Source organism: Hesperophylax consimilis, chromosome 7 (genome assembly GCF_061612785.1).
Source record: "Hesperophylax consimilis isolate HC1 chromosome 7, BYU_Hcon_1.0, whole genome shotgun sequence".
In the NCBI taxonomy this organism is placed as follows: domain Eukaryota; kingdom Metazoa; phylum Arthropoda; class Insecta; order Trichoptera; family Limnephilidae; genus Hesperophylax; species Hesperophylax consimilis.
The window spans coordinates 4,779,239-4,801,058 of NC_142842.1; the positions used below are offsets into that span (position 1 = coordinate 4,779,239).

The window sequence follows — 21,820 nt, forward strand, 5'->3', positions numbered from 1 at the left end:
TGGTTCAATATTTTACGTGAATATCTCACAAGAGTCCTAACTATTCCCGTCTGTCCGGAGCCAGTGAGACTATGCCAACCCCCGTCTTGTGGGTATGTTGTGAGACTTCGGAAACTATCGGGAAGACGAAAGTTGGGAAGTACCTGGCTATTCAGACCAGGCCACTAAACACGGCTAAAACCATTTCAAACAATGTTTTGATTCTGAATGGTAGTATTTCACCCGAGTTACTTAGAGCATCTACCACCCTCAATGCGTGCGTCAATTTAACCGACCGCAATTTGAGAAAAATTAATTATATGAAAAGAAAAAATTGAGGCGAATATAAATATTTATGTCTAATGAAATGTGTCTTCTTTGTTTTCAGTAATTATAGTTCAGTGTTTAGACAAAAAACACTATATGAGCCAATTTTGAAAACTTTACGTTTGCATTTCAATTTTAATATTTAAAAAATTATATTATGTTCATCTTTATCATAAATAAAAATGTAAGGACGGGTTGTTTCGGAGAATTTGAACAATTCATCAAATTTAAACATTCATTTTCTGGTTCTGTCAAAGTCCTATTCAATTCTGTTATTATATCATTATAAGCTAGTTGCTTGACAGAACTGAAATAAAAACAGAACTTGGAAAAATCTTTCACAGAACTTGAAAATTATCTTTGAAATTTGAAGAATTGTTCAAATTCTCTGAAACTATCTGTCCTTAAGACTTTTAGTATTTTATATTTTAGGAGCGTTTTAGTATTTTTAAAAACTTTTTTGAAAAGCAGCGCCATCTGTTGGATGTAAAAGCAACACGCGCTATTGTTTTTCCATCTGCACAGAGAGACTGAGTACAGCTAGTTTCTAATAATAACATTTGAAAGCATTTTCATAACCTTATACTAAATAATATACTCCCGATCTTCTGACGGAATGCTCGAGAGCCTGAGAGGTTAAAAATAAAATAGATGAATTTCACAAAGTTCGATATCTTATAAAAAAATTGAAACGCTATAAAAAGAATAAGAGGAAAAATGTTATATTTTATTTTCATTCTAATATTGCGGACAGTTTGAATTTGCGTTCCTACCTTACCTAGTGGCCTCCAGTTGTCAAACTATCTTAAAATTAAGATGCGAGTCATCTGCCTTCATAGAACAGAGGCCATGATTGAAATGGAATGCGTAATACTAATCATTTCAACCATTGCTTTTTAATCACCGTGATAAAGGTCGTTGAGATGTTGTGAAATTCACTTGTATTGAGACACACAGGCTAAGAAGAAACCTCAATAAATTATTTATTTATTTTTAAAGAACTGATCTGATCATTTTACATAGAATGTTCTGTGCAGCAGTTGTGATTTTTAAGGATTATCTAGATTAAAAATGATCCAACGTTTTGAACAGCCTAGCTAATATGATGCCATATCTGACGAAAAGAGAGAAAAGAAGAGTCCAGTGTCCATAAACAGTTCAATCACCAGGCAAATAATCAATTAGAAAAGAGCCACCTCAGGAGACATATGTAGGGAAAGCATTTATTGTTGTAGGAAATAAGTCTTAGTTATAAGTCACTAACTACAAGTCTTAGATGTAAGTCACTAGTTATAAGTGATAGTCTTAGATGTAGTCATTAGTTAAGTCTCAGTAGTCTAGTTATTTAGCTTACTTGTAAGCCACTTATGTTAATTTTGTCTATTATTCTGAATTTGGGTTGGTGATATTGCCAACCTGGACTGTACGTTTAGCTTGGTTATCAACCTTGCGACCTGCATCGGGCTGACTTCAAGGTGAGCGGAGCGAAAAAGAAGCGAAAGAGCGAGAAAGCTCGGGTCTACTTTTACCGCTGTGGACCGACATGTCACCACCGCCATAGTAACTAGACATCGCCGAATACTCAATGACACACTGTTGAACTTTACTAAAGGGACAGAGCTACTACTGTCAAGGGAATATGGTAAAACATGGTGGCCTGAGTGCTTACAGGAGTAAGGTCGTCTTCTTTTCAAAATAACAATAACAAAAGATGTATTTACCTTCATAACAGTCTCTGACGGTGAAGAAGTAGATATAGTAGGAATCGCTGTTGAAGAAGAGCAGAGAGACCCAGGAGTAGCAGCCATAGATGGGCACAATGAACAAGATCCTGACTATCCAGCGCTGTTCGGCTGGGTTGCTGTACCACCTCAGGTGCTGGTAGATCTGCAACAGAACACAACTCTTACTTTAGAAAATCACCTAGAATATAATTAGTAGATAATTGAAACAAAAGGAGATATGTCATGGAAGCATGCCGACTGTCACCGAGCTACGACCAAACTGCATGGACTACCAAATTCAGAGCCAATGCGTTTGGTGGGTAGGTAGAAACCTTGGTGGGACACCACTGTGCGTACATGCGATTTGAAGTAGTATGTGTGAATGATATTGGCGATACTCTTTTACCTGGCCCACTAGCTTTACTAACATCGAGCCCCCGTAAGACCTGGAGTACATCCCGATGCCGGTTCCTCAGCTTTTTCATATAGAAACCACAGTGAGGAACCGATCATCGAGGGTCGACTTTTCCGCAAACATTTTACCTAATAAGTTGGCCTTTTCATTGGCGGTGTTTGCTTGTGAGCCGTCAGGTCTGGTAAGAGGTGGTAGAATGGATTTGTAGAAATTGCGACCAGAATGCACTGCTGCCATGCGGGCAAGCAGCCAGCTTTTTGCTGATCTGCAGGTTGTGCCTTAATTATGACCTATTTATGATCCTCTTGCTTTCCTTTGCCATTTTGTTATAAGCTGATCTGTTTTTCGACGTTCGAGATGTGTTGTACAAATGCACAAAATCCATGGCATACAAAAATGTTACAATTAAATACATAAATACATATGATTTTAAATGTTTAGAACATTTAAAAAAATGTTTTTTAACATTTAAAAAAGTGGCATTGGGATATGTTGTGAGGCTGTGGTAGTGTAATGTTATTTCCAGTATAATAAGTTTAGAATATGTGTATGTATGAGTCACAGGATGTGGTTTTGTGTGTAGATTTAGTATCTCCTATCTATTTACTTCAGATTCTAGAAGTGCTAATATCATTATGTCATTGTCAATATTATTTATTTTAATTTTGAATTTTTTACTAACTGAATTTATTTTATTTTTATGTATATTTTATTTAGTTATAAAATGTAACATTTTACATCTAGTGTACATCTATTCTAAAACTACTATAAAAATATTCTATTACCTATGCACTAGTATTTAGACTTCACAACATTGAGACATAACCCACGAAAAACTGCAAGACTTTTGGCTTCCTTAACATTTAATATTTTAATTCAATGTTGTGATTCAATGCAGTGATTATCTTAAAATATAACATTGTCTTACAGTAGTGATGCTAAGCATAATATTTTGTTGAGTAATGCACAGAGCATTAATCATATTTAATACATTATTCAGGCATCGACTTGACTGGAGAGAAAAGAAAAGATTTTCAGTCGAGGGCCAAATGAGAAATCTAGCTCGACAAATTTCATAAATAATAAGCTTACCTACCATACAGTAGCTGTACCTACTGTATGGTAGCTGTACCATACAGTAGCTGTAAAACACAGAAATAATTAAATGGTAACTATAGCTATTAGAGCGGTTCGAGTTGTAGATATTGCCACTATTTCACTGCAGTTGGAAGCATTATTAATATTATAGGGTATTTGGTATAGTGTTGTTAGGCAAAGTCCCATTTCAAAAGCATTTCGAATTTAGAACAAATAGATTTATATGATTTAAGATTTTCAGGGCCAAAAGTATTTTTGTTATTTGTTTTTGGGGTGTTATGCCGTGTTGCGCTAACTCCTTCTTTAGCCAACGTTACAGTGTCTATCATCAGGGCAGATGTGTAATTGATAGTGGTGAAATGTGTGATTAAGTAAGTACGTTTGTGCGATATAATAATAGCGGACTATTTCCAAATAAATTTCATAACACCTTCGAAACTAAACTCGGCCATCCTGACAAATCGGCAATCGCCGAGCATTTGATTGAAACCGGCCATTACTTTGGATATGTTCCTGAAGTCCTGGGAAGACCCAAAACTCACAGAGCTCGCCTAGTTACGAAAGCAATTGAAATTCACAAAAATCCCAATAATGTTAATAGAGACGACGGAGCTAAGCTCAATAGTTCTTGGTATCCGGTAATTGACGGCTACACCAAAGCTAAACGCAGAAAACCATTTTAAAATTTTACTGTAACAACCAGCTCGTAGAGTAGTGGAACTGGCAACACGGTATCGCACAGACGTACTTAAGTACACATTTCACCACTATCAATTACACATCTGCCCTGATGATGGACACTGTAACGTTGTCCGAAACGTTGGCTAAAGAAGGAGTTAGCGCAACACGGCATAACACCCCAAAAACTAATAACAAAAATAGATTTATCATTAAGAACTACAATTTAAAGGGGTATTTATCTAAATACCTTTTATAAATTAGGTAGGTACCTACCCTACTTGGATTTCAATAAATGCGCAAATAAAATATCAAACAATTTAAGCGTAGTTTGTTTTCCAAATTTTCAGATTGCATACAAATTAGCACTTGCTATACGAGATCTATAGATCGACATATTTAATAAGCAAACTTAAAATATAAATGAAAGTGAAGACAAATATAGTAGATTCACGTGTTTAGCACAGTGGTACTGAGTAAGACATGTCACTATTAACAAGTCAACAATCTATTTTGGTGTGTTTCCGTGATAGAAAGGTAGGTGTGACTTCAATTTTGGCGGCAAATATTGGATATGTATTATTTTACACCCGTTTGATTTTCTATGACTTACTAGCTGTCAAAATATTGACAATGGAAGGCGCAAGAGATGTTCCGTTGACAGAGACTGAAAAAATTAGATGATTTACGAAATATGTTACGAATAGGGAAAGGTTTTATGTTAGCATCAAATTAAATGTGATTTTATTAATTTATCATAAAGTATCTAGGAATTTCCCGCCTTAATGGAATACCTCAGAAGACAACCTTATTGAACACTACTAAAAGGACTGGGCTACTATATATCTAATTTTGTGAAAAGCTAAGTTATTTATACATCTTTTAGAGATGTTCTCACTTACGCGAGTTATAAAAACTCAGTTTTTATACAAATAGGTACATATAATTACTACAATATAATATGTTTATAAAATTATATAAAAACTCACTCAAATGACAAATATTAAAAGGAGAGGAAAGAAACACAAAGTAATACATAATTATAGATCTAGCTCTACAATCGCTTCATATTTATTAGCAATAGCGGGACATTTTTTCTGAAGCTTTATAAATTATTTTAAGTAATATTATTTTTAAATGTATTCGGGTGAAATATGCTATGGCGTCTTAAACAACAGGAATTGGGAACATTTATTTCAATATTGCTAAGACATATCAAAGGAACAAGGTGAAATATGGAAGAGAGCACAATGGGAAAATGGTCAGATTGCTAGACAAGAACTGTGTAGTATTTATATCAATATATAAGTAATAAAATAATAGTAACAATATAAGACACTAGCTATTAAACTTAGTTATAAGCCACAAGTAATCTCTAAATAGTATAAAATAGTCCGTTCGTTTGTGCGCTTAGTTCTTCTAAACTACACAACGGATTTTGATAGGGTTTTCACTATCTGTGGTGAACGTATGTCTGTCGGTATGAAAGAGACAGGCATATCTGAGTGAGACAGCATGACCGAGACGTATAAAAAGGCGTGTCTGTTGTAACTCGTCCTCTTTTCAATAACAAACTCTTATACTGTCCATTGTATCAATACGTATAACTACCTGAATAAAACCAAATAGTACGGAGTACCCGCATGCATTTTATTAATAAGTAATCTGGGTGATCGGCACGGAAGATCACTACACTATCATTTAGAGAATTTCTTCCGGAAGGTTTATATATATAATACACGTATATTACATTTATAGAAAGGAGAGAAAAGTCAATATTTTGAAAACAAGTTATAAAAAAAATTATTTTCCGGCGCTTACATTAACGCTGCCTAAACCTTATGAGATGCATCAAAATAATGTACTAAGGAATTATACATCTTAAAAAGGCCTACAGAAAAGTGTGCAATGGCATATGCACAGACATAGGAATTAATAGACGAGAAGATAATGGCGAGGGGTAAAATAAACTGTTGAAGAACGAAGGGAGTAAGGCTGACTGTGATTCGTCAATAAATCAATCTGACAGTAAATAGGCATCTCGCATTATAATATCACCATTTAGTTCTTAAAAGTAAAATCTGCTTTTGAATGAATAGACATTTCTACATGGGAGCGCAAATTACTCGCCACGTTATGAACTAATTTGCGAAGTCCAAATTCGGCAAAGTAAGGCAGCTTCTATTTTCAGAGTCGTAGTTAGTTTCAGAGTATTTAGTTAAGACACTTTTACAAATGTCTCATAATTTACTTACCCCAGTAAACAACGATGAGCACACTTGAGAATCGCTACATTGTGATGTGATAGTATATGTTTCTAAAACTGATCCATATAATACGGTGTGAATAAGCTTAAAATAAAGTAAAATAATGCTTACTTATGGAATGTAATACGACAATTGGGTTTATTCTCTTTTTCACATCTATTTTTACAAGTTTTCATATCACAAGTCAACATTTTGCCGTGTTATTTCGTAAAATGAACCGATGATGCCTCGACCATAGTTCGCACAAGAATGATGACGTCACGTTTTCAAATTTCACTTGAGGCCATACGCGAGCCCAGCCGGCTCCAATGGAACCGGTATGGGGAGTGGGGATAATACGCTTTTAATCACTTAGGGCAGGTCTACTAATATTCATATGTCTATGGGCATATGTCTATCTCCTAAGAATAATCCCCAGCAACGCTGGGTACACATCAGCTAGTAAATTATAAGTCTAACTGATAGGAATAGATTAAATGCATAAAATAAGTTGCTAACACGTTGAACACCATGTAGGTCACCGGTGACCTCATAACGAAAATCGTCATTTTTCTCCCACAGCGCCATAACGGTCACCGGTGACCGCAGTTAATTTTCTTGATTTTCATGGAAAATTTTGGTCAAAAAAAACAAAGGAATACGTTTTGATGGTCGCCGATGCCATCTGAGTATTTTTTTTTTCAAATTTAAAATGGTAATGTTTCTTCATTTCCACAATGGCGTTCAGCGTGTTAAGCATCCTTGAGGTGATTTTCTCACGAAAACGGCGCAATACAAAAAATCCAATCATTATTATTATTTAATATCAGGACTGAAGCATTTAGGTACTATTTGTGTCAATATATTATTCAATATTAGGACCGAAGCATTTAGGCACTCGTTTGCACTTGGATTTCATGCAGTCGGTAACACATACATACATACGCAGAGGTAGCTGATACCTTTAACTGCACGAAATATACATATTTTTTTATTTTTATTTATTCTTTTTTTTTTTAAAGAAAGACAAACATTTCCGGGTTACGAATAACCTGACAATATTTGAAAATCTCCTACTACCACCACAGTAAGCTGAAAATGTTGCTTGTGTTGTGATGGAGGACTTAGCCAGCCGAGGAATTGAACACACTACGCTTGAGTGGGACCCAAGCGCGATGTCAACTCGGCCACCGACCGGTCAAATATGTATATACCTCTTCAATAAATATGAAAATAAAAATTTAATATCTTGTTTACTGTTTCTTACTTTTGTTATGATCAAATCATTCACTCCTATGTATGTACATAAGGGGCCTTACTAATAAACGTGTTTTAAATTTTACACACGGTTATATTAGTAAGGGGAATATGTAAAAGTCCATTTAGGTAAATACAAACAAATAGATAAAATAATCTATAAATCTGAAGAAAAAAATTGTTTTCTCAAGAGTCGTTGTTATTTTCTCAAAAATAACTAAACTTCTTAATTGAACAGCACGAGCGTCTATTGATTTGACCTACAACAACACAGAGAGCATTCAAATAAGAACACAATCAATCTGTGTTCAGCCTGACAATCAATAATTGTTGTTTCAATAACGCACAACTCATTGCTGTTACCACTGAATACACACACTAAAAAATGCCTTCCATGGATATTTGAATGGAAACTAATGTTACCACTGACTTCTTGCCCATTGAGCACTCGCTCTATCTCTCTTCAACTTGCCCAACATACACATATACATCGCCATCCAACACAGTTTTTTATTTGAAATTTAAGGCCTGTTCGGCCAGAATTTTGGATCACGAAATACGCCCACATCACAGTTATTGTTTTCTTCTTTATTTTATGGCTGTAACATCGTAAACAAGTATTTTTTTGTGGGTCTAATATATCTTGGGCTGACGTTTTAGGACAGGTCATTTCAAAGAATCTTGAAGAAAGTAATGCAAAAAATGTATTCATATTAAAAAGTTATAACCTAGAACCGATTTAATACGATAGGAATGTCAAATGCTGTCAAGTGCCATGAATAATATTACAGTGAAACCCTCTTAAGAAGTTTTCCAAAGGACTGGAAAAAAAACTTCTCAAGCGGGAAAATCTTATGAGTGGGATAAATTTTTAAAATTCAGTCTTCAAGGGACTGAAAAAATCAAACTTCTTAAAGATGAAAACTCCTTAAGGAAGCTACAAGCCAAAAATGTGTATATTCTTGGTAAACCTTATATTTTAGGTAATAGGCATTAAAATCGCTTGACAAATGGAGTCTAGAAACGTTCGATTTCAAGCACAAAACTGGTTTTTATTTATTTTGTAAATAATTTTATAAGAAAGCAAAAAAGTTAATCAAGTGAAACTGTCACAGATAATCTTAACTATAATACTGTATTTTTTAAAAGTTGTTTCCTTTACGCGTTCATACATTTCTGTTAAAAAAATATATATATTTTTTATTGAGTAATTTATTAATTTATTTTATTTGGATTATATCCAAGCGAAACGATAGGAAAACCTTCAATTTATCTAAAGCATATTTTTTTGTATTCATAATGAAAACCAATTCGTTATAAAGATTAATCAAAATAGTGATTTAGCATTAAGCTTCACCTTAACCCCTTCAGTAATCATTTAAAAATTAAAAAAATGAAAAAAAAACACCTTTTTTTTATCAATGAATTTTATATACTCATATAAAAGCCATTAAAATGGGACTGAATATTGATGTTGTGGTGTATAGTGTGAAAAAATAATTAAAAATTTTCTTTAGTATGAATTCCGAATTCTGGCACATAATAGTCGCACGAGTATACTCGGGCGTGGTCCTTAAGAGGTTAAGTAGGAACTTAAGAGAGTTTCACTGTATATCTAAATTCCATTTTCTGAATGTTAGAACACTTGTCTCAATAGTTGTAATGGTGTGCATTTTTTGTATGGATTTTTCGAATTCTAATAAAAATGAGCTATTTGGGAAAAATGTTGGTATAATTTTTAAAATTTTATAGGGCTCAACGCATAAAGCCTGAATTGCACACGCTTGATAAATATTAATTGTAACAAAGGCACAAAAACTTAAGGTATGTATGTGAAGGTTATGAATTTGTTTGTTTAAAGAACTCTTGAAAAGTTATAAATATTTATACTATAACAGATAAATGCATGGGGTAACTCAATAACCCCGCATAATATTATTTGCTGTCTTGGCTTATCAAAGGTTAAATAGGATTATATGTTTTCAGGATATGTGTTTAAATTTTCCTGTTTGTGTTCTAGAGAAAAATATGTTATGAATTGTTTATGTCATAAAAACTTGATTTTCCAGTCGTAAGTGGAAACTTGCTAATAAATTATGCAATAAAACTGTAAATGCAATTTAGTTTCATTCAAATAATTATTTATTGAGTACTATGATAAATCTTAGACAATAACAAAAGTATGAATCAGAATATTTCAGTCCCAACTACCCGCAGTCGATGTTTAGTATAATTGTACTTAGTAGACATATAGCTAAAATTAGAGGTGCTACTGCGTACTAATATCTCATCCAAACCAGTTCCACTATTACAACGCGATAAGCGGTGCGAGTAGACCGGAATTTAACATAAGTTTTCTAGTGACTGCGCTTGCAGTCTGACGTACGGGAAAAAAAAGGAACTCCGAGGGATGGCGTTCGACGCGGAAACGTGAGATTCTTCCAACATGCATTCATTCCTTTAGATTTTATCTTTTATTTTAAATTGGTTTACTATAATTTTAATGATAAATTTCATTTCATCTTCATTATATGGAACTGGCACCCAAATGAATAATCTTGTAATGATGTGCAATTTTAGAATTCATTGTTTGACTAACTACAATTTTTAACTTTTCATCAAATCACCATGACAATTATTTTTAAATGTAAAAATAAAACCGACCCACTAATTCTTCATAGAGGATAGTCACACCCTGGGATTATTTCTATTTATTAATTTCTTTTGTCTAATGTACAATTATAATTGTACAATAAATTATACTCTTAATTGTTATGGATCTTTTTTTTAATATGCTTTTATTCTAAAATGTTACAAATTAAGTTATGTATATCATATTTGGAAAATATTTTTATATTTTGATTTGATTTCGCAATCTGAGTAAGGAGTGCGTATATTTAATTAAAGGGGAATATATATATATAAATATATTATATATAAATATATATATATATATAAATATATATATATATATCTTTTTCGCCTTCTGAGTAAGGATTGCTTGATTTTGACGATTCAGAATGTTAAATGCGGAGGTAGATCGCCTTAAGTTTATTGCGAAGATTATTCCGTTTTATGACTTCTTTTAAAACACATAAAAAGATGATATTAAAAAAAAATGGATCTTTAATTTAAGATTTACATTGGCCGGTAGTTTTAGTTAGAACGTTGGGAGAGTTGGAGGGTAAAAAGCGGGACCTATTTTTTCACTTCATGTCTCATCTAAATATAATACATCAATGTTAGTAGGTAAATACAATTTTGTGTAATTTTATTTTAAATCATGACCTTAAGACAAATTACTATTACCACTATAATTAGTTAACCTCTCAGGCCAATTTGTAACAACTTTATTAGACAAATGTAATAGTATAAAAATTATTATAACCTCACTTTTTTTTGTTTCATTTAAAAATCTATATAAATAAAAATGTTGATATTTGTTTGTTCAAAATCTTAAATCTCCGAAATTTCTTCACCGATTGCTTTGAAATTTTGACACAACTTTCCATTCGAATACGCGTCTGTTTTTATATGCCTATTTTATATGGATGTCACCTGTGATAGATAAAAACATGCTTTTCTGAAAAAAAAAACAGCGCCATCATACAATTTTATTTTTTTTAACAGTGCCATCTGTTGGACGTAAAAGCAACACGCGCTATTGTTTCTCTATCTGCACAGACAGACTGAGCCACAGCAACGCGTGGCGGGGGGTACAGTTCGTAATTAAATAATTACAATTTTTTCTCAAATTGCAGTCGGAACCTTTGGTTTCATGGAGGTAGGTGTACATTTTAATTATTTTGTGGTTACTTCTAGATTTGAATATAAAGCATGGCATTTTCTCTTTCTAACACGAAAACGACCAAAATGTCTACATAATTTGCCAAAAATAACAATACCCCTAAACGCGGATAATTTTAAATACCAACACACGAAACAAGTGCAGTGACATTTTTATAATCTGTCCATTAGCGGCTTTCAACACAAATGACATTTCAAGAACTTGGCAAACCTGTTTGGCCTTAATATGTTGTTTTACTGTTCAATTCAAGTGTCAAAGAAATACATTTTATGATGAAAGAGATAACATCAGTATATTTTCTATGGCAGCTCAAGTGAGTGAATTCCAATACTACTACAATTTGTTATATAAACTTTTGGAACTATTTCTAACGACAGGTGTTTCACAGAATTTAATCAATTCACCAAATTTCAAAGTTGAAATTCAAGTTCTGTGAAAGTTTTTTATTATTTCATCATGGGCCAATTGTTTCGGAGTACTTGGATAATAACAAAATATTGAATAGAACTCTCACAGAACTTGAATATTTTGTAAAACAACCCGTCCTAAGACAATATGTATATTTTCTGAATTATATAAGTTGTTAGTTAATTTCAAAGATTTCAAAATTCCTTGGGTCATTAGAGAAAATTTTAAGCGTTCTTGAGGTATTTTTTTTTTTTTAAACGGCGATACATCATTTTATTTAATTTATTATTACTTACTTTTTCTATTATTCACATTCACATTGTATATTCTCCATACAATCCTTTCTTCGTTTATCCATTCTACATGTCCATACTATCCAAGTGTCCCTTTTTTAACCTTATTCATTACATTTACGTAAGCCTTTACGCATTCTTTCTAGATTTCTACATTTATAACACGGTCCTAAATGGTTTTACCACATGTACGCCTCAAGGATCTCATTTCTACAGCATTCAGTTCATTTTAATAATAAGGGTGTTGTCAATCTGAGTGTGGTGATATAATTTTTATATTTGGTAAAAGGCCAGAACTTTTTGAAAACGGCGTGGTTATGAATTTAATACTTATTCATAAATAAATATACAAATAATAGTGTGAGTTGTTGATTTTTTTTCAACATTGAATATATTCCACAATAGATAGATGTAAGCCAAGTATTTTTGATATATGTATAGTTTACGCATCGTTATCAATTTGATAGCACCTGATAAAATAAATTCCTTTTGAACAATCAAAAGATAAGATTTTGTTTAATTTTTATGATTTAACAGTTTGAATCAAACGTCTGAAGAATAACGTACACCGAAAATTGATGTGCATCAAGCCTTCAATAAAACAACACAACTTTCTTTACCTCTGTCCTACGTTCCACCTTTGTGTGCAAATGATTGGTTCGTTTACGAAAATGGTTTCTTCTCAGTGAACAAGGTGAAAATTGAAACAATAACACTTAATAGAACTAAACAGCTTCACTCTCTGCCATGAAAAGGGACTAGAGTGGTAGTACTCTCAGTATTGTCGTGGTGAAATACCCTATTTTTATTTGTTTGAGGCGATGCACTACGTCGTGTAATATTTTAAATTGAGCCGCTATCAATAACAACCCTTAAGTAGATGGCGATAAAGTTTAAATTCCCGCTTAACACCATCCGCCTGTTTTGATTTATGCAAGAAAAAAACATGGCCAAAAAGTGCCTTTTATTTTATTTTGTGGATGTTCATGGATAAATATTTAATTTTTTTTCGATCATCTTATAAATAACTTAATTTGCCACATTATACAATAAAATCATAACCGAAAATGGGTTTGTATGTAGGAGATTTTGAACTTTAAAGCAGTTTTCATAGGCCTTATACATTATTTTTTTCTGGGCTTATAAAACGACTTATCTAAAAAATACTCGATTATTTCAAAAGCCAAGATGTATTCTACTCGCAGTATTTAATTAAAGCATCTGAAACATTTGTAGGCGACCAAATTTTCAAACCAAAAACACATGATTTTGCATTACTACGTATGGCATCGCCTTAACTTTATTAATTACATTATACTGTTGATGTACTGAGTTTGACTGGCTAGGAAAACAGGAGAGCAGGTGCAGTTCATAACATAATATTATTAACATAACATCAATGGCCCAGCGCACACATGTGTTAAGTGAGTTTTGCGTGAAAACAATCAAGTGTTTTGTAAAGCATTAATTTATCAAGATTAACTTGCAAATAGATGTTACGAGGAAAATTTACACTACAGATATTCAGATTCATTTTGTTGCTTTACATCAGAGGTTCCCAAACTTTTTTGCCCCGTAGACCACTTGCCAAATATTTTTTTTTCCGTAGACCCCCTGCCTGCCGAATATTGAATTTTCCTAGAACTATTAACGTCCCATGTGATAATCATTTATTTTTTTAGTAAATACATATATTCCATTCCCTTGCGTGCCCAACAACTGGGTGGCGGTATAGTTGCTCTGTCTTTACATTGTGCAGACAAGGGCACCCTTGTGAGGTATTACACCAAATGAAAATGAAGCAGGATAAGCATCGGGAATTTCTTTCTGTAGCTAGCCCTACAGAACTGCCCCTTAAGTTCTTTGTCAGTGCTTATTCCGGTCAGTTCTTCTTGTCACATGATATCCGATTCTTCAACGTTGCATTTCCACAGTCAAAATGTCCTCAAACTTAGTTTTGAAGTCTTTAAATGTTGAACGTCATTATTACCCTGGACGTTTTTCAAAAACAAGTTGGGGAACTAGGAAAATTCATGGCTTCCAATGTGCAATTTTTTGCTTGAATATATTAATTCTGACGAGAAAAGGAATGTAGACTCTATTTATATACCTCAATTAACAACTTTACGAAATATAAAAATACAAAAATCAAATAAGTAATTTATAAAAAATCATTATGTACTGCCGTTCCTCATCCAGAACATATATATTATGTGAGAGACGACATGTCGATTCTTGTCATAGTGGTCTGATCCTACTTCCTTTTTCCTGTTTTGGTAATCCTGGGCAGTGGCGGCTCGTGACTTTTGGGTGTACTAGAGTGCTAATATTTTAAAAAATGGCATTTCTGATGTTGTTATAGCTGAAAACGATTTTTAATTTTTTTTCGAAAATCGATTTTTTGTATGAAGATTTTCAGGAAATTTCAGTATAGCCGTGCGCCGCACGGAATTCCTGAAAATCTTCATACAAAAAATCAATTTTTCGAAAAAAAATAAAAAATCGTTTTCAGCTAAAACAACATCAATAATGCCATTTTTTGTAATATTAGCACTCTAGTAACCCAAAAGTCACGAGCCGCCACTGATCCTGGGATGACATCATCTACTCGCTCTGTGATTGGTTGTTTGTTTTGTCACCGGCAGTTGGCGTCTCGCGTCGTTTCATTTGTCAATTGACATCGAAATTCTTTCGAATGTGGTCGAATTATCTCGCGCTAAGTTTTTTCCAATACATAAGTGCTGAGATAACTCAAAAACGAGTGAAATAACTTCCTTGAGAGTGTTTCCTTTTCGTGAAAAGAAAAAATAGTGCTTTGTGTAGATTACGCGTTGTGCATTTGGCGGGAAGAACGCAGTATAACGGTCAGATTTGTTGCGTCATAATGTCTACCGTAGTTCCGACGAAATCTACGCACAAACGCCGTAGCGAGGATATCGATTCCTCCTCTACACACAGACGTCGCAGCGAGAATTCGGATTCGTCTTCGAGTTCGGGTTGTTCGCGGCCTAAAAACAAAAGGCGCAAAAAGAGATCGCAAAAGAAGATGCTCAAGAAATTGACGCGCCAGTTAAGCGATCTGCAGCGTTTCGTGTTCAGGCGAGATGCCGCGGCCGCCGGCAATTCTGACGTGAGTGAGTTTGAGGGTTCCGAAATTGACGGCGAGTCTTTGTCAACCCCTATAGACGCGCCAGGCACCAGTGCTTGTGGTACATCCGCTGCTCCGATTTTTCGTGTGCCGGATCCCACAGTTGCGTTAAAGGAACCGTTAATGGGAGCACCGACAGATGCTATGTTAAAGATGGTGGAGCGCCTGCAAAATTTTGATACTCCCGGTTGGTGTAACGTACGCTACGCAAAGGCATTAAAAGAATATGCAGCAGACCCGGGATTCAAAGAGTTGGAAGTAAATTGCGAGCTCAATTCCCTCACGCCGGCATGTGCTCAACTCACAGGAATGGAAAGGGCCTTTGCAGCAATCACTCACGTGGCGCTCCAACAAAGGCAGGTCATCCAGGACTCTATACAGAGCGTCCTAACCTGGAGCTGTCAGCCTGACACCGAACTTTCGCCGAAGACCCTAGCGGAGAAATTTCAGGATGTCCTTGGGGGAAGTATTGCAAAAAACGATGCAATCCTTCAGATAGCTTGTGGGAAGCGGGCGGAAATCGTTGAGCGGCGACGCCATCGTATCCTGGAGTTGTGCAAAACTCCATCGGAGAAATCAGCCCTGGATAAAATTCCTCCAACGGTATCGCACCTTTTTAATGAAGACAAGCTTGTCTCCCAGTTGCAGAGACTTGGTGGGGCAAGCAAAGTCTTCAGGGCTCAGATCTCGCAGACCCCAAGGGTTGCGAGGCAACCCTTGGGGTCTGCGAGATCTGACTTGGAATCTGTGTCAAGGCCAAATAACAGAACACAGACTCAATGTGCTTCTGCAGGAAATCTGGGTTTCACCCAATTTCCATATCAGTACCGGCGGGCAGACCCCGGTCACCACTCTGGCCCTTCCTCCTCTTCCAGCAGAGGACGGAAATTTCGGAGGCCGACGGGGCGTGGGCAGACCTCGCACCGTCGTCCCCGAAACAATTGACAATCAGCCCAGGCGATTTCAGGGAGGGCAATTGCGAAGTTCTTTAGAACAATGGCGTATCGCAAATGCCCCCGACTTCGCCCTAAAAATCCTCAATGGCTATCGGATCCCATTTTGGTTGAGACCTCCATTGTCCAGACCCACTCAGGTGAGGTTGCACAATTTCACCACAAGACAAACACCCGAAATGGACATACAAATAAAGGAGTTGCTGAAGATGGGAGTGCTGGAACCAGCACCCATGAATCGGGGTTTTCTCTCCCAGATGTTTCTGGTGCAGAAGAGCGACGGGACCAATCGTCCCATCATCAATCTGAAAGTGTTGAACGATTTTGTGCGAGGGAAAAAGTTTTCCCTGATCTCCCACTTCAAAGTACCCGACTTTTTGCAACCCGGAGACTATATGACAAAAGTAGATCTGGCGCATGCGTACTTTCATATACCAGTGGCAAAGACCCATCGACGTTTTCTGCGTGTCGTGTACAGAGGTCAATGTCTGCAGATGACATGTTTGCCCCAGGGCTTGAGCAGTTCCCCTCAAATTTTCGCAGCAATAACCAATTGGATCGCAGAGATCCTTCGAAAAAAGGGCATTCGAGTTATTGTGTACTTGGACGATTTTCTCCTGGCTCATCAGAGTCAAGAAACTCTCCGACTGCAGACACTAGTAGTGTTGGATTTCTTACAGTCGCTCGGCTGGACCATCAACATAAAGAAATGTGTTCACCTACCGACACAGGCGATAGAATATCTGGGAGTGTTATGGAACACTGGCCTCAATCAGAAGATGCTAACAAGGAACAAGTGCCGGGCAATATGGAAGTCGTTGCAAAAGGTTACGACAAGGAAGGAATGGTCCCTGAGGGAGGCGCAGAGCATCCTAGGACAACTGAACTTTGCAGCGTTTGTGGTTCCCAGGGGTCGCTTGCACTGCAGGCAGATGCAGCTCCAGTCACTTGCCATGACAAAGCTCCCACTCCGGAAGAAGGTACCTGTAAACCTTGCAGTACTGGAGGATCTAGATTGGTGGAGGCACAACGTGAGTACGCATTCCCTTATCCATTTCCCCAAAGCATGCCACTTCATTGCGACAGACGCAGCAGACAGCGGGTGGGGGGCGCAGGTAGACGACATCCCACTCTCAGGCTGTTGGACACAACAACAAACCAAATGGCACAGCAACCTAAAAGAAATGTTTGCTATTCTCCATGCATTGAAGTACCAGAGAGCCAGTTTGAGCAATTCTACTTGTCTCATTCAATCGGACAACAGAACGGTACTAGCATATCTACGCAACGAAGGAGGTACGAAATCAGTGAACCTCCTTCAGTTAACGTATCAGATTCTGGAAGTAGCGGACGCGCACAACATAAGGATGGAAGTGTATTACCTCCCTGGACGATACAATGGACTTGCCGATCATCTTTCCCGAGGGACCTTGTTACCAGAATGGCACCTTCTACCTACAGCGACCGACCAGATATTCTGCCTTTGGGGCAGACCCATGGTGGACCTATTTGCATCCAAGAGAGCTCATGTTGTAAAGAGTTATGTATGCATAGACCCCACCGACACAGCAGCCCTATATCACAATGCTTTCAGCAGGATTTGGTGCTTCCCACTGGCATGGGTATTTCCACCGCCTTGCTTGATACCGAGAGTCCTGGAACATCTAAACAAGTGTGTCGGTATTTACCTATTGGTAGTACCGAGGTGGCCCAAGGTGTTCTGGCTGCCAGATCTCCAGTCGAGAGCACTAGCTCCACCTTTACAAATAACCAACCTACTCGACAACCTGGTGGATATCTCGACAGGTCTTCATCCTCCTCAGATTCAAAAACTGGAGATGGAAGTATGGAAGATTGGGGCTGGAGAGCAGCGCTCAATGAATGGTCAGAACACGAGAGAGGCCTCCTCAATGCTGGATGGCGATCTTCAACGGTCACCGCATATAAATTAGCATGGAAGAGGTGGGGCCAATGGTGTGTCAAGAATAAGGTGGATATAGCTGATCCTTCAGGTTCCCAGTTGGCAAGATTTTTAGCCAATTTAAAACTTAAAGAAGGCTTGGCTCCTAGTACCATTGCTCTTCATAAGTCAGCCATTTCAACATTAACCAACCCAGAGTGTGAATCGCTAAGCAGCCATACCTTAGTTAAACAAGTGATGAAAGGTATAGTTAATACTTCTAGAAAGAAGAAAGCATTGCCTATCTGGGACCCTAGACAAGTTACTGTATGGTTGAAAGAAAACCTTACAGAAACAGTTACTCTGTTTGAGGCTTCTCGAAGATGCGCTGTCATTCTTTTACTCGCATCTGGACGAAGAGTGCACGATCTTACTCTGTTACGATACACACCAGACAGTTTCGTGGACAATGGGGACCATATTATACTTTGGCCAGCTTTTGGATCTAAAACTGATTCTACTACTCGTCAGCAGTCGGGATGGAAGCTTAAAGCTTCCTCAGACCGAGCTACAGATCCAGTATATTGGCTCCGTAAAGTATGCACCTTATCTAGAGTAAGAAGACAAGAATCAAATTCCATACCAAATTTATTTATTTCAACGACGGGCCCGCCAAAACCTGCCTCAAGAACAATAATTGGAGGATGGGTGAAAACAGTACTAAAAAGTGCTGGCATTGATAAATCAGCAGGGAGTACAAGGTCTGCTGTAGCATCACTGAGCTGGTTAGAAAATTGCCCCATTGAAAAGATCCTGGAAAGAGGAAATTGGAAGAGCGAGAACACTTTTGCAAAACATTACAGAAGGGAGGTAATGGAAGGAGGTAACTCTTTGACATTGCCATCTCTCACAAATCTGTTTGAACCTATAACCTCTCACAATTGACATCAGTTCTGTCACCAAGGCGATAACAAACACTTCTCACATAATATATATGTTCTGGATGAGGAACGGCAGTACATAATGATGGAGTTTTACCTACCATTAAAACTCTTATTATGTTGCCTTCCTCATCCAGAACATATATTTAATCACTGCTTGGTGAGATTATAATTGACAAATGAAACGACGCGAGACGCCAACTGCCGGTGACAAAACAAACAACCAATCACAGAGCGAGTAGATGATGTCATCCCAGGATTACCAAAACAGGAAAAAGGAAGTAGGATCAGACCACTATGACAAGAATCGACATGTCGTCTCTCACATAATATATATGTTCTGGATGAGGAAGGCAACATAATAAGAGTTTTAATGGTAGGTAAAACTCCATCATTAATCATCTCTCGATAGTGCAATCCATTCACCGTAACTGTTGCTCCAGCCTCATTTTCGAAAAAGTAAGGTCCAATGACTCCGCCGGACCATAAACCGCACCAAACAGTCACACGTTGAGGATAGAGAGGCTTTTCAACAATAACTCTTGGGTTTTCCGAGCCCCAGATGCGACAATTTTGCTTGTTGACGAAGCCACCGAGGTGGAAATGGGCCTCATCACTCAAGATGATTTGCATTTGATTCACTCAAGTGAATTTTAATAATTATCAATGCGATGTTGAAGGGTGTATCGTTCCATTTTTATTAATGGCGTAGTTTCTAGTTGTCAAATGTCAAAAAATGACAGCTTCAAAAGTAACATCTACCGAAAAAGCAGGCTATTCAAAATAACACCTCTTATTGGAAAACCCTGTACATAACTTAATTTGTAACATTTTAGAATAAAAGCATATTTGAAAAGGGGTTCGTAAGTAGAAGATTTTACACTTCAATGTATATTTTTATAGGCCTAATAACAATTTTTTTTCTAGGCTTATAAAAAGAAGCTTGATATCAAAACAATGCTTGATTAAAGCAAAGGCCAAGATGTGTTCTATTCGCAATATTTAATTAAAGCATCTACAATATTTTTGGGTGACCAAAAAGTAAAAAATATGTGATTTTGCATTGGTTTTTATATTAACTCTTCACATGTCATCTTTGGAGATGCTGTGTGGATAGTCTTTTTGGGGAGAGAAAGGAGTGAACATTGGTCTTGAAAAGACCCATATTGTAAGAGGTAGGAAACACAGAGATCTTCCATTGAAATAGGTCAGCATTCCCGCTAGACGCCTGTGCTCTAAAGATTGCAATCTATTAGTTAAGACAGGGGAATCTATAACGGACGCCCTGTTTCTGCACAGAGTCATCGGTTGTTTTCAAGTACCTTGGGGCTCCAGACCAGAGGTGGCTGCTAAATTCAACAGTGGGGCACAATTGCGATTTGTACAGGGTAGGCAGTTGTGTACTATTAAAGTATCTGCAGGCCCTGTACAGTACGCTCAACTTCTTAGAGGCTAACTTGATTGCATCATCACACAGCTTCAACTAATTCATTAAAAAAATCAGCTATGATAATATTATAAAGGTATATTTTTTCTGTTTTTTCTTATTATAAATAGTTTGTTAAAAAAGAAATCAGACAAATAATAAGAAAATAAATTTGACTAAATAACAATATATAGACAGATAGGCATTTAAAAAATATATATATTAAAGAGATTACATTTTGGCTTGTTACGATTAGCTTAAATCAGAGGTTCCCAAACTTTTTGCCCCGTAGACCACTTGCCAAATATATTTTTTTCCGTAGACCCCTGCCTGTCGAATGTTGAATTTTCCTAAAACTATTAAAGTCCCATGTGATAATCATTTCTCTTTTTCGTAAGAAGATTCCCTTACCTTGCCTGTCCAACAACCGGGTGGCGGTATAGTTCCTCTGTCTATTGTGCAGACAGGGGCGCCCTTGTGAGGTATTACACCAAATGAAAATGGAGCGGGATAAGCAATGGGAATTTCTTTCTGTAGCTGGCCCTACAGAACTTATTCCGGTCAGTTCTTCTTGTCATATGATATCCGATTCTTCAACATTCCACTTCCACAGTCAAAATGTCCTTAAATTTGGTTTTGAAGTCTGTGTGAAGTACATTTAAATTTTGAACGTCATTATTACCCTGGACGTTTTTCAAAAACAAGTTGGGAATCTAGGAAAATTTGCGATTTGCAATGTTTTGCTTGAATATATTAATACTGACAAGAAAAGGAACGTATAATTTTATTTATATACCTCAATAAACAACTTTACGAAATATAAAAATACAAATATCAAATAAGTAATTTCTCAGTCTATTATTAGTTTTACGCAAACTTTGTTATTTGTGTTAGGTGTATTGTATCATTTACGGAACTCCTAAATGTTGACTTGAGGTAAATGGGGGTCCGCTCGTATGTACCCCCATTTGAATCTCGTGGACCCCCAAATTTTTTTCTCGCTGACATAGACCCCCAGCAAGCCGATATCGACCCCTGGGGGTCTATATAGACCACTTTGGGAACCTCTGGCTTAAATGAAGTAAAAGTTCTCATTTAAGCACTAAATTTATTTAACATGCATCTTTTAAAAGTAACCATTGTCTAGGAGTCCCGACTGCTCTTGTCCGGAGCCAGTGGTACTATGGCATGCCCGGTAGGGCTATGTTGTGAGGCTGAA

The 21,820-nt window shown here is 36.5% G+C and overlaps 1 protein-coding gene and 1 long non-coding RNA gene across 5 annotated transcripts in view; both read right to left on the minus strand.

Annotated features, from left to right (window-relative positions):
• Tmep (Transmembrane endosomal protein) overlaps positions 1-21,820 on the minus strand; it is a 50,286-nt gene that overhangs the window by 13,613 nt on the left and 14,853 nt on the right. For all 4 annotated transcript variants that reach the window (XM_089633153.1, XM_089633152.1, XM_089633154.1 and 1 more), the window contains exon 3: positions 2,028-2,193. In XM_089633153.1, coding sequence (XP_089489279.1) covers positions 2,028-2,193 — 166 coding nt within the window. The remainder of the gene's footprint in view (positions 1-2,027; positions 2,194-21,820) is intronic.
• The window catches only part of LOC149422200 (uncharacterized), a 44,229-nt gene that overhangs the window by 13,613 nt on the left and 8,796 nt on the right, over positions 1-21,820 (minus strand). The window lies entirely within an intron of this gene.